Source organism: Rhinopithecus bieti, unplaced genomic scaffold, assembly GCF_001698545.2.
Source record: "Rhinopithecus bieti isolate Rb0 unplaced genomic scaffold, ASM169854v2 scaffold_74595, whole genome shotgun sequence".
Taxonomy (NCBI): Eukaryota; Metazoa; Chordata; class Mammalia; order Primates; family Cercopithecidae; genus Rhinopithecus; species Rhinopithecus bieti.
The window spans coordinates 290181-303488 of NW_016827607.1; the positions used below are offsets into that span (position 1 = coordinate 290181).

Sequence of the window (13308 nt, forward strand, 5' to 3'; positions counted from 1 at the left end):
TGGTGCTGAACCTGCAAGTCCACAGAAGTCAAGAATTGGGGTTTGGAGGCCGGGCGCGGTGGCTCAAGCCTGTAATCCCAGAACTTTGGGAGGCCGAGACGGGCGGATCACGAGGTCAGGAGATTGAGACCATCCTGGCAAATACGGTGAAACCCCGTCTCACTAAAAAATACAAAAAACCAGCCGGGCGACGAGGCGGGTGCCTGTAGTCCCAGCTACTTGGGAGGCTGAGACAGGAGAATGGCGTCAACCCGGGAGGTGGAGCTTGCAGTGAGCTGAGAGCCGGCCACTGCACTCCAGCCTGGGCGGCAGAGCAAGACTCCGTCTCAAAAAAAAAAAAAAAAAAAAATTGGGGTTTGGGAACCTCTGCCTAGATTTCAGAAGATGTATGGAAACACCTTGATGCCCAGGCAGAAGTTTGTTGCAGGTGTGGGGCCCTCATGGAGAACCTCTGCTAGGGCAGTGTGGAAGGGAAATGTGGGGTCAGAGGTCCAAAGTCTCATCTGAGACAGGCAAGTCCCAAAAATCAAAAGCAAGTTAAGACTTTGGGGGACTGTTGGGAAGTCATGATTGGTTTTGAAATATGAGGACATGAGATTTGGGAGGGGTCAGGGTGGAATGATATGGTTTGACTCTGTGCCTCCACCCAAATCTCATCTTGAATTGCACTACCATAATTCCTGCATGTTGTGGGAGGGACCTGGTGGGAGATGGTTGGATCATGGGGGCAGTTTCCCCTATGCTGTTCTCATGGTAGTGAATAAGTCTCATGAGATCTGATGGTTTGATAAGGGGAAACCCGATTCACTTGGGCTCTCATTCTCTCTCTTGCCACCGCCATGTGAGACATGCCTTTCACCTTCTGCCATTATTGTGAGGCCTCCCCCGCCATATGAAACTGTAAGTCCAATAAACCTCTTTCTTTTGTAAATTGCCCAGTCTCAGTTATGTTTTTATTAGCAGCATGAAAACAGACTAGTCTACCGGGTATGCATTTATTAATTCTTACAACAATGCTGCGAGGCAGAATCTTCTCATTTTATAATGGAGGACACTGATGCCAGGGAGGTTAAGTTACCTCCCCAGAGTCACACAGCTTGCCAGGGGCAGAGCCGGGACTTGCACACATGTCTGTGTGACTCCACCCTCTGGACACTTCCCCACTTCCCCACTGTGGTCTACATGAGGTGTGTTTGATGTCACAGCAAAGAGGCTAATCGCCCGATTAGCAGTAATCCAGTTAGTGGATTATTAGAATGATTTCTGATGATTAGCCTTTTGTAGGAGGCAAAGTTGGTCTCATACAAAAGTAGGTTTTCTTACCATTGAAAGGGCCTATTTTTGGAAAATCTGACCTTGTGTTAGAGAGCAGAGGGTTATTTTTATCTGACTGGCATGGGTCCCTGTGGTCTCCTGAGTTTTTATGGAAGCAATTAGTGTTGGCAGTCCACTTGTACAATATCCCATTCTTTTGACTTTGATAGCTTGTGGATCTAAAGTTGCGGGTAAGGCTCCTCTGTTTGGTAGGATTGTGGTTTCAGGACACAGATGCCTCCCCCACCCCCAGGAGACACGTGTCCCCAAAGATTGCAGACAAATTGCCAAGCACCTGCCCTGTCATCACCGAGAGAATATCACCATAATTAAGGCGGGTGCCTTCTACCTCTGAGTTCCACGCTTGAAATGGAATTTTCTGGTTTTGGTTTCATTTTAAAGGACCTTTTCTTAACAAGTGTGTAGAGACCCTCACTGTTTCTGCGCCGTGATACCCTTCAGAGGGCCGCAGTGCTGTGCGGACCCCCTTCTGAGCCATGCTCACGCTTGAGCGCTTTCTAATAGGGACATTTCTGTTGTTGTTCCAGTGTCCTGGAGGCAGCGGTTTCTCTTGGGGGTGAAGACTTGACCCCATTCTATGGTCTGCTGTCTGGTGGCCGGGAAGGAAAATTCTACAGGGTAATTGTCCCTAGAGTAAACACTTCCTGGTAACATCTAGTTAAGTTTGTAAAGCAAATGTGCCCAGGGTTAACCTTCTTGCTTTATTCCGAAGCTTTGTTCCCCCATTGAGCTTAAAATGTACTTTCTAGAAAATGTCCTTGAAGTGTTCATGGATGCCTTCAGACTTAAGCCTAAACGTGTGTTGTGTTTCCGTTCTATTCCTATGTAGGAGCTAGAAGACTACTTCTACTATTCTCAGCTCCGCAGTCAAGGCATCGACACGATGGAGACCAGAAAGGTGTCAGAATACATTTGCCTGTCAGAGCTTCCTTTTGTCATGAGAGCAATTGGCTTTTACCCGTCTGAAGAGAAGGTAGGGAGAATGAAAACAAGAGCAGCAACAGGATGTGCTATTTATAAAAAACAACCTCTGGGAACAAACATTATAGGTCAAAGCAAAATTGCACATTTTCTTGCATAAATGGATCAGAAAGACGGTTCTGGGTATTTCAGATGCACTCCTGAGTAACTGCCTTATGGTAGAGATATGCTATTTTTTTTTTTTTAGATGGAGTCTCGCTCTGTCACCCAGGCGGGAGTGCAGTGGTGCGATCTCGGCTCACTGCAAGCTCCCCCTCCCGGGTTGATGCCATTCTCCTGCCTCAACCTCCTGAGTAGCTGAGACTACAGGCACCCGCCACCACGCCTGGCTAATTTTTTTGTATTTTTAGTAGAGACTGGGTTCACTGTGTTAACCAGGATGGTCTCGATCTCCTGACCTCGTGATCCGCCTGCCTTGGCCTCCCAAAGTGCTGGGATTACAGGTGTGAGCCACTGCGCCCGGCCAAGATATGCTGTTTCTAAAAAGCATGCTCCTCATGGAAGTTCAATGTTGGTTAGAGCATGGGTCTTGCAACCATGGTGTTGAACTGGACGGACTAGGGCTGCCGTCTCAGCCCTGCCCCTTGCTGAGTGAGGACCAGCCTCATAGGATTTTTTTCTCTTTTTTTGAGGTGGAGTCTTCCTTTGTCGCCCAGGTTGGACTGCAGTGGCACAATCTTGGCTCACTGCAACCTCCACCTCCTAGGTTCAAGCAATTCTCCTGGCTCAGACTTCTGAGTAGCTGGGATTACAGGCTCCCACCACCACGCCCGGCTAATTTTTGTATTTTTAGTGGAGATGGGGTTTCACCATGTTGGTCAGACTGGTCTCAAACTCCTGACCTGAAGTGATCCCCCCGCCTCAACCTCCCAAAGTGCTGGGATTACAGGCATGAGCGACCGCGCCCGGCCAGCCTCATGGAATTTGAGGAGGGGATTGATGCCTATGCAGCCCTGGGCATGGTGCTGGGTGCACAGGAAGAGCTCAGGGAAGGGAGGGAGTTATTGTCATCATTGTTATTCTCACTGTCTAGTTGCTCTTAAGCTAGCAGGTGTTAATGGGGCACCTTTGGGAAGTGGGTGCTTGTCTGGGCTGTGGAGCACGGAGGGTGCAGCCATCCCTCATGACCATGCCGCAAAAGCACCCCTAGATGCAAGGAGCCCCAAGCAGGGTCCAGAAGCATCTCAGGGAAATGTTCCTGATGTAAACTATTGTTTAAAGTGCAGTTAAGCCAGGTGTGGCAGCTCACGCCTGTAATCCAAACACTTTGGGATACCAAGGCAGGAGGATCACTTGAGCCCAGGAGTTTGAGAGCAGCCAGGGTAACATAGAGAGATCCCATCTCTATCCCCATCCCCCCAAAAAAATTGCCTGGTGTGGTGGCCCGTGCCTGTGGTCCCAGCTACTCAGGAGGCCATGGCAGGAGGCTCACTTGAGCCCTGGAGGTGGAGGCTTCAGTGCCCGTGATTGTGCCACTGCACTCCAGCCTGGGAGACAGAGCGAGACCCTGTCTCAAAAAAATTAATAAATAAATAAAGTACAATTGATTGTGTTTCTTCTGACTTGAAATGTAGGCTGGGCGCAGTGGCTCACGCCTGTAATCCCAGCACTTTGGGAGGCTGAGGCGGGTGGATCACAAGGTCAGGAGATCGAGATCATCCTGGCTAACACGGTGAAACCCCATCTCTACTAAAAATGCAAAAAATTAGCTGGGCGTGGCGGCGGGCGCCTGTAGTCCCAGCTGCTTGGGGGGCGAGGCAGGAGAATGGCGTGAACCCGGGAGGCGGAGCTTGCAGTGAGCTGAGATCACGCCACTGCACTCCAGCCTGGGCGACAGAGCGAGACTCTGTCTCAAAAAAAAAAAAAAAAAAAAAAAAAAATAATGCATTCCCATTATATAAAGTTTGGGAAGGATATACAAGTGGAATGAAGAAAATACTGACTTACAATTCCACTATGCAGATGGAACAGTTATTAAGATTTTCCTGGGTGTTTTGTATATATATTTATATAATCATACATATAATCATGCATCACTTAATGTTGGGGAGATGTTCTAAGAACTGTGTCGTTAAGCGACATCGTTATTGTGTGAACATCATAGAGTGTCCTTACACAAACACAGATGGCAGAGCCTACTACATGCCTGGGCGGTATGGTAGAGCCTGTGGCTCCCAGGCTCCAGACCTGAACAGCATGCGACTGTACTGAATACTGCAGGCAACTGTAACACAGTGGTATGTATTTGTGTATCTAAGCCTATGTAAACAAAGAAAAGGTACAGTAAAAATATAGTATTCTGACCTTATGGAACCACCATCCTATATGTGATCTGTCATTGAAACGTTGTTAAGTGCAGTGTGACTGTATAGATGTATATAGTTTTTTTTGTTTGTTTATTTTGTTTTGTTTTGAGATGGAGTCTTGCTCTGTCGCCCAGGATGGAGTACAGTGGCACGATCTTGGCTCACTGCAAGCTCCGCCTCCTGGGTTCACACCATTCTCCTGCCTCAGCCTCCCCAGCAGCTGGGAATACAGGCACCTGCCGCCACACTGGACTAATTTTTTTTGTATTTTTAGTAGAGACAGGGTTTCACTGTGTTAGCCAGGATGGTCTCGATCTCCTGACCTCATGATCCGCCTGCCCCGGCCTCCCAAAGTGCTGGGATTACAGGCTTGGGCCACCGTACCCGGCCAGATATATGTAGTTTTAAAAAACTAATTGGGCTTGGTGCAAAAAACTAACATGGTGAAGCCCTGTCTCTACTAAAAAATACGAAACTTAGCTGGGCATGGTAGCACACACCTGTAGTCCTAGCACTTGGGGGGCTGAGGCAAGATAATCACTTGAACCCAGGAGGCGGAGGTTGCAGTGAGCTGAGATCGCACCACAGCATTCCAGCCTCAGCAACAGAGCAAAACTCTTTCTCAAAAAATAAAAAACAAACAAACAAACAAAAAACTAATTGATACCACATTGAATATGTGTTTGTACCCTATATTTTCCCTTAATTTTATATCATAAGCTTTTCCATTATATTAAAATTGTCCAAAACTTGCTTTGTAAAGGATATATTTTAATTTTTTAACTTTTCTAATTTAGAAAATAGAATTATAAAGAAGAAAATAGAAATTACTCAGAGATCATCACTGTTATTATTTTGGTAGATATCCTATCATTTTATATATGGACATAGATATAGCTATATTTTTTAACAAAGAATTGAGATTATATGGTGTATATATATGTATATACCTATATATATCAACATTATACAGAGGATGTGTGTGCATATAGATATGTATCAACATTCTCAGTTGGTAAAAATTCCTTGGCAACATGCTTTTAAAGGCTGCAAACTTAATTGGACCATTCCCCAGTTGACAGGCATGTAAGTTGTCTGAAGTAGTTGGTGTCAGAGACACAGCTGTGTTGAGCATCTCTGTGCATGGTTTTTACACACTTCTCTAATTATTTTCCTGGGTCATAGTGCAAGAAGTAGAATTACTGGCCGGGCGCGGTGGCTCAAGCCTGTAATCCCAGCACTTTGGGAGGCCGAGACGGGCGGATCACGAGGTCAGAGGATCGAGACCGATCCTGCTAACACGGTGAAACTGTCCTCCTATCTAAAAAATACAAAAAAAAAAAACTAGCCGGGGAGGTGGCGCGCCTGTAGCCCAGCTACTCGAGGCTGAGGAAGGAGAAGTGGCAATAAACCCAGGGAGGCGGAGCTTGCAGTGAGCTGAGAACCGGCCCACTGGCACTCAGCCCTGGGCGACAGAGCGAGACTCCGTTCTCAAAAAGAAAAAAAAAAAAAAAAAAAAAAGAAGGTAAGAATTACTTGGGTCAGAGAATATGAATTGGCAGAGCCCTACTGCTAACTTTTTTTTTTTGTTTTTTTTGTTTTTTGTTTTTTTGAGGCGGAGTCTTGCTCTATCGCCCGGACTGGAGTGCAGTGGCCAGATCTCAGCTCACTGCAAGCTCCGCCTCCCGGGTTTACGCCATTCTCCTGCCTCAGCCTCCCGGGTAGCTGGGACTACAGGCGCCCGCCACCTCGCCCGGCTAGTTTTGTATTTTAGTAGAGACGGGGTTTCACCATGTTAGCCAGGATGGTCTCGATCTCCTGACCTCGTGATCCGCCCGTCTCGGCCTCCCAAAGTGCTGGGATTACAGGCTTGAGCCACCGCGCCCGGCCCCTACTTTCCATAAATGTAGCATTTTACGTGCCCATCTTCAGGAATCCACAAGTCCTGAAACCCAACTAAGACTCAATGTTCATGTTGGCTGAGAACACTTGAGCAGTATAAGCTGTGGTCCCAGTCCCTTCTCTCGGCTTCGGTGGCCTACTCAGAATCACCTGTTTTGTGTACTCTAGGTACACAAAACTCATTTCTGGAGAAATTAGTTATCAGAGCCCCTTAACCCCTGCTGAGTCTTGAATGAATGAGGACCGTAAAATCACCAGGTACTGTTTGTTGTAAGCTCCTCTAAAGGTCTTCGGCTGGTGTGCCTTTTGTAATAGCACATTGCTAGAAACATAAGCAACTCTGAGAAAGTTCATACAGCCCACATAAAAGTGTTCCTGAGAGTGGCATTTTCCAAAGAGTGTTCCCTAGAACGTGGCTTCCCAAACTGGCAAGCTGCATCGGAGCATTTACTGAATATTCAGCTCCTGGGCCCTGCCCAGGTTCAGCCAATTGGAATCTCCAAGCACAGGCCTCGGAGTCTGTACATCTCCTGGGGGTGCTCACTGCAGAGCTGCCCACATTTGAAGATAGGGACTCAACACACTGAGCGGGATCATTAGTCAGCTTTCTTCTTTTTTTCTCTCTCTATTTTTTTTTCTGAGGCAGCATCTTGGTCTGTCACCTAGGCTGGAGTGCAGTGGTGTGATCTCAGTTTACTGCAACCTCAGCCTCCCAGGTTCAAGCGATTCTCCTGCCTCAGCCTCCCAAGTCGCTGGGATTACAAGCATGCACCACCACGCCTGGCTAATTTTTGTATTTTTTAGTAGAGACAGGATTTCACCATGTTGGCCAGGCTGGTCTCGAACTCCTGACCTCAAGTGATCCACCTGCCTCAGCCTCTCAAAGTGCTGGGATACAGGCATGAGCCACTATGCCCAGCCTCAGCCTTGTTCTTTGGTTACAAGTTACAGAAACCTAAGTCACCCATTTTCTGGTTCACAGAATTCTAGGTCCAGAGGGAGTGGTGATGTGTAGCGTAACCTAAGCCAGGCCCTCATCCATGTTGCTGGGAAGGGTCTCTCTTTAGGCCTGGCTTTCTGCTGTGCTGTCTCCCTCTGGGTCCAGCCTCCAGCCCACATCCAGTGGGGTTCAACGCCACAGGCAGGAGCCCTTCTCCTTCCCAGAGCTGCAGACATTGTCACTGTCATCACTGCCATCAGAGCATGTGCCACTCAGGTTGGCCAGGCCTGGGCACTCTCCTTCCTGGAGTGTGGAGTGGGCTCAGTCTCCTTTAACCATGAGGACTATGACCAAGTGACAGCTAAGACATGGGCAGGTGTCTCAGCCTGTTCATGCTTCAGCTTCCTCATCTACAAAATGAGTGCAACAGTCGCACCCAGGACCACTCTGGGCAGGTGGCATGGTTTCCACGGAATTCTGAGCAGGACAAAAAGTGGGCCCCTCTTCATTCTTACTTCCTTTTTTTTTGGAGACAAGGTCTCACTGTGTCACCTGGTCCTCCAGCCTCAGCCCTCCAAGTAGCTGGGACTACAGGCGTGTGCCACCATGCTCGGCTAATTTTTAAATTTTGGTAGAGATTGGGTTTCTCCATGTTGGCCAGGCTGGTCTCGAACTCCTGAGCTCAAGCCATCCACCCTCCTTAGCCTCCCATAGTGCGGGATTCTAGGCATGAGCCACCGCTCCCGGACCTCCTTTCCCTCTCATTTTACATTAGAAATGTTGCCTCAGATGTCTCCCTGTTCCCACGGCTACTGCACTTCATCTGCATGGCTCTGTGGTTCTGCTTCTTCTGTTTTCAGCCCAACATTTAACCAAATACCCACCTCCTCTGGGTGATTGGTTGGCCTAACACCTGGTACTTCAAGATGAAGAAAGGGAAGAAGCACATGTTGGTGAAAACTAGCTGGCCTGGCTGCAGTACCCAGCCTCCTTGGCGAGCCATCCCAGCAGTGGTCTGAATGCCAGAGTCCTCTCTGTAGATGAGGCTGGAGCGGGCTGCGCTCTCATAGGGGTGTCGTGAGGACTAACAAGTGAGGGTCTGTGCGGTGCCCAGCACACAGAGGTGCTTACTCTGTGGGGTGCTCTTCCCACAGTATTTCCTGTTAAATCAGCGTGTTCCTCTTAAGAGGCTGATGGGATCACCCCTCATCTTCTTATTTTAAATTTTATTTTGTAAAATTCCAAGCAAACACAAAAACACAGAAAAGAATGAAATGAACTCTTGGCCAGTCATGGTGGCTCACACCTGTCATCCTAGCCCTTTGGGAGACTGAGGCAGGAGGATTGTTTTAGTAAGCCCAGGAGTTCGAGACCAACCTAGGCAATATAGGGAGACCCTGTCTCTACAAAAAAATATTTTAAAAAATTAACCACATGTAGTGGCGTGCGCCTATGGTCCCAGCTACTCGGGAGACTGAGGTGGGAGGATTGCTTGGGCCTGTGAGGTCAAGGATGCAGTGAGCTGTGATCATGCCACTGCACTCCAGCCTGGGCAACAGAGTGAAACCCTGTCTCACACACACACACACACACACACACTCCTGCATACTCATCAGTCAACTTCAGCTTCAGCAGTTCTCAGCTCCTGTTTGGTCCAGACCCACTGACCTGCTCCCGCCCCATGGGTTATTCTGAAGCAAGTTCCAGACACCCTCGCTTCACAAGGAGGCCTTTCAAACCCAGGCGCCCCTTAGCCAGGGAGAGGGCCTCCTTCATAAGGCCTGCGGGCGCCTGAGGTTCACACTTCTATGAAATTCACCTAAATGCCATCGTGGGCCATGCCTCTGGCCGTTCCTGTGGGTGAGGAGTATTCTGGTGGCTCTCTGATGCCTGCAGGTCAGTGCTAACCATGGAGGCCATGTTGTGGAGGCTCCCAGGTCAGGCAGCTCTGGGTTTGAATCCTGACTGTGGCCACGTGCCAGTTACGACTTGGTCGAGTTTCGGAACCTCTCCATGCCTCAGTTTCCTCATCTACAAAATAAACATAATAGTAGTACCCACCTCCAGAATTACTGTGAAGATTAACTGAGTGTCCGTTTCGTACAGTACATGGCACACGTTCAATGTTTTAAAATGTCATCCAATGTTTTTGTCTGTCATGGCATCCCCGTCTATGGATCCATGATTCTAGAAGCCCTTTGTGGGAATGTTTCTCTGACCTCGTGCTTCTTTGTGCACAATACCCTTTCCAAAATCTAAAAGTTTATATTTTCTTGATTTTCTGATAAAGATACTTTACATAAATGTCCAAATGTCATCAGATTGATGACAGTCTTCTCGCTTGTTTGGGATTTTTTTTTTTAAGAGGCAGGGTCTCACTCTGTCGCCCAGGCTGGAGTGCAGTGGTGCGATCACAGCTCCCTGCAGCCTCAACTTCCTGGGCTCAAGTGATTCCTCTGCCCCAGCCTCTCTAGTAGCTCATACTATAGGCGCACATCACCACATCATTCAGGATTCTTGATTTTTTTTTTTCTTTTTTGAGACGGAGTTTCACTCTTGTTGCCCAGGCTGGAGTGCAATGGCGCCATCTCAGCTCACCACACCTCCGCCTCTCAGGTTCAAGCAATTCTCCTGCCTCAGCCTCCTGAGTAGCTAGGATGACAGGCACACGCCATCACACCTGGCTAATTTTGTATTTACAGTAGAGATGGGGTTTCTCCATGTTGGTCAGGCTGGTCTCGAACTCTCGACTTCAGGTGATCCACCCGCCTCGGTCTCCCAAAGTGCTGGGATTATAGGTGTGAGCCACTGTGCCCTGCCAGGATTCTTGATTTTAATCCTTGGGCTGTCCTGCTTTGTTGGTGAGGTGTTTAGCCCTGGCGACCCGTGCCCACCTGTCGCACAAAGTGCTTGAGAAAGGGGGTAGGCAGAGAGCAACCCACTTGTCTCTGCTTCCTATAGAAATAAGGAAGTCCTGGCCGGGCGCGGTGGCTCAAGCCTGTAATCCCAGCACTTTGGGAGGCCGAGGCGGGCGGATCACGAGGTCAGGAGATCGAGACCCTCCTGGCTAACACGGTGAAACCCCGTCTCTACTGAAAATACAAAAAACTAGCCGGGCGTGGTGGCGGGTGCCTGTAGTCCCAGCTACTCGGAGTCTGAGGCAGTAGAATGGCGGGAACCCGGGAGGCAGAGCTTGCAGTGAGCCGAGATCGCGCCACTGCACTCCAGCCTGGGCGACACAGCGAGACTCCGTCTCAAAAAAAAAAAAAAAAAAAAAAGAAATAAGGAAGTCCTGCATATGCCTGGAGTCCCAGCTGCTTGAGAGGCTGAGGCAGGAGGATCACTTGAGGCCAAGAGTTCCAGACCAGCCTAGGCAACACAGCGAGATCTCTATCTCTTAAAACCTAGAAAAGTGGGCTAGGCATGGTGGCTCACAATCCCAGCATTTTGGGAGGCCAAGGCAAAAGGATCGCTTGAGCCTAGGAGTTCAAGACCAACCTGGGCAACATAAGGAGACCCATCTCTGCTAATAAACAATTAGCTGGGTGTGGTGGTGTGCACCTGTAGTCCCAGCTGCTTGGAGGACTGAGGTGGGAAGGATCGAAGAATCGCTTGAGCACAGGAGGTCAAGGCTATAGTGAACCATGATTGTGCCATGCACTCCAGACAGGACAGCAGAGTGAGGCCCTGTCTCAAAAAAAAAAAGAAAGAAAATTAGTTGGGGATGGTGGTGGGCAACTGGAGTCGCAGCTACCGTGGAGGCTGAGGCAGGAGGATTGCTTGATCCCAGGAGCTGGAGGCTGCAGCGTGCTATGATCATGCCTGTGAATAGCGACTGTCCTCCAGCCTGGGCACCATAGCTCTCCAAAAAAAAAAAAAAAAAAAAAAAAAAAAAAAAAGGCAAGGAAGTCTAATTATTAAAGATGTACTCATTTATTCTATCACTGGCAAAAAATAATAAAGCTTAAACAACTTATCAAAATCTTGCTGATGAAGAAAAGGTATCCAGAAAAAGATGTTAGTTGGTAACAAATGTTATAAAGTAACAGACATTGACAATTACTTAAAGACAGAAATAAAAACGGCGATTATAAGGTTTGCACTGGATGTTGTATATGTTCTCCTGCCTGACCCCACCACTTCCCAAAAGGAGAGTTTCGGTGCCGCACTCAGTGAGGGCCCCACTCACCCTTGGACTCCAGGGTTTTTAATCTACTTTAAAAAAAAAAAGTTTCCTCTTTGGAGATGTTTTCTGAAGGCCCCAGATGTGCCCCACGTCAGTGTGCAGACTTGATTAGCTGATGAGTTAGTTTATGTCTGAAGGCGCACCGGGAGAAGTTTCTGATCTTTTGTTTTCAAGTCAGATTTATAGTGATTAAAAAAAATCTTTTCAGGGCTTTGAAACTAACCCAGGCTTTACTGTGGTTAATGAAACATTTCCTATTGAGATGTAGCCGCTCCCTCTCCTTCAGAAAGTTGCATGGAGTTTACGCCTCGCTATTGGAGTGTGTTCACACTTGGTTACAGAAAAGACCCAGATGCAGGGTTTAGACCAGCACCCCAAAGACTATACATTGTTGATATTTTGCTTACGTCATTACAACTGTCTTGGGATTTGAAGCTAGTCAGTGTGGTACACTGAAGCCAAACTATACAAGAATACAACCCTCCCCAAATAATTCCTAGCCATTCCCTTCTTTCGCAGAAAGCTGTGCTCGGGAGCAAAACACAGCCAAAGTGGTCAGGGTGGGCTACTCCTAGAAACCATTATGTATTTATTTATTTTATTTTATTTAGTTATTTTTTTTTGAGACCAAGTCTGTCACCCAGGTTGGAGTGCAGTGGCTCAATCTCAGCTCACTGCAGTCACTGCAACCTCTGCCTCCCGGGTTCAAGCGATTCTCCTGCCTCGGCCTCCCGAGTAGCTGAGACTACAAGTTCATGCCACATGCCCATCTAATTTTTTTGTATTTTCAGTAGAAACGGGGTTTCACTGTGTTAGCCAGGATGGTCTCGAGCTCCTGACCTCTTGATCCGCCTGCCTCGGCCTCCCAAAGTGCTGGGATTACAAGGTGTGAGCCGCCCGTGCCCAGCCTAGAAATCATTTTTAAATGAAAGATCTGCAGCATGTATAATGTTATCAAAGGAACCATTGCTTAGGTGTCATCGTTTCTACAGATGATTTCCCGTGCAAGGCAGTTCCATCCTCTGTCTTTGTCAATGTGTCTTTTCTTCCAGGATGCTGGACTGTCGCGTTGGGAGAGGGCCCAGCCTATCATTTGTTTCCTGCTTACTTGCAGCTTCACTTCTCTTTAGCTTGCAGAGTGTTGTATAATCTTGACAGGTTTGGGCAAGGAATAAACATTGGTGCAAACACCTAGTTCTGTAAACTGAAGGCTAATCCTGTAGAGACATATGTGCCCAGCAAGTGCCTGCATGGTGGATGCTTGGCAAATGTTGATGGAATGAGTGAAAGAATCAATGATGCTCATTGGTCGTATTCGACAGCAGAGTCGGTGAGGACGACAGAATCCCTGACATTATTATTTGATCTCAGCGTAATTCTCAGTAACCCTAATGTGTTTGATATATTCAGGAGCTTTGGCATAGCTCAGGAGCATCTAGAAAGGAATTAAACAGTCACTTAACTTTTTATTTTATTTGCTATTTATCTTTTGCTTAACTTTAAAAATGTATGTATCTTTTGACTTAACAAATGTACTTTTAAGAGTGTATTCTGGCCGGGCGTGGTGGCTCAAGCCTGTAATCCCAGCACTTTGGGAGGCCGAGACGGGCGGATCACGAGGTCAGGAGATCGAGACCATCCTGGCTAACACGGTGAAA

The 13308-nt window shown here is 47.8% G+C and overlaps 1 protein-coding gene across 7 annotated transcripts in view; it reads left to right on the plus strand.

Annotated features, from left to right (window-relative positions):
* CFAP251 (cilia and flagella associated protein 251) overlaps positions 1 to 13308 on the plus strand; it is an 88218-nt gene that overhangs the window by 57316 nt on the left and 17594 nt on the right. For 6 of the 7 annotated variants that reach the window (XM_017863991.1, XM_017863992.1, XM_017863993.1 and 3 more), the window contains exons 18-19: positions 1863 to 1953; positions 2165 to 2308. In XM_017863991.1, coding sequence (XP_017719480.1) covers positions 1863 to 1953; positions 2165 to 2308 — 235 coding nt within the window. Of the gene's footprint in view, positions 1 to 1862; positions 1954 to 2164; positions 2309 to 13308 lie in introns of those variants that run through there. The other variant, XM_017863999.1, reaches the window with a different exon arrangement.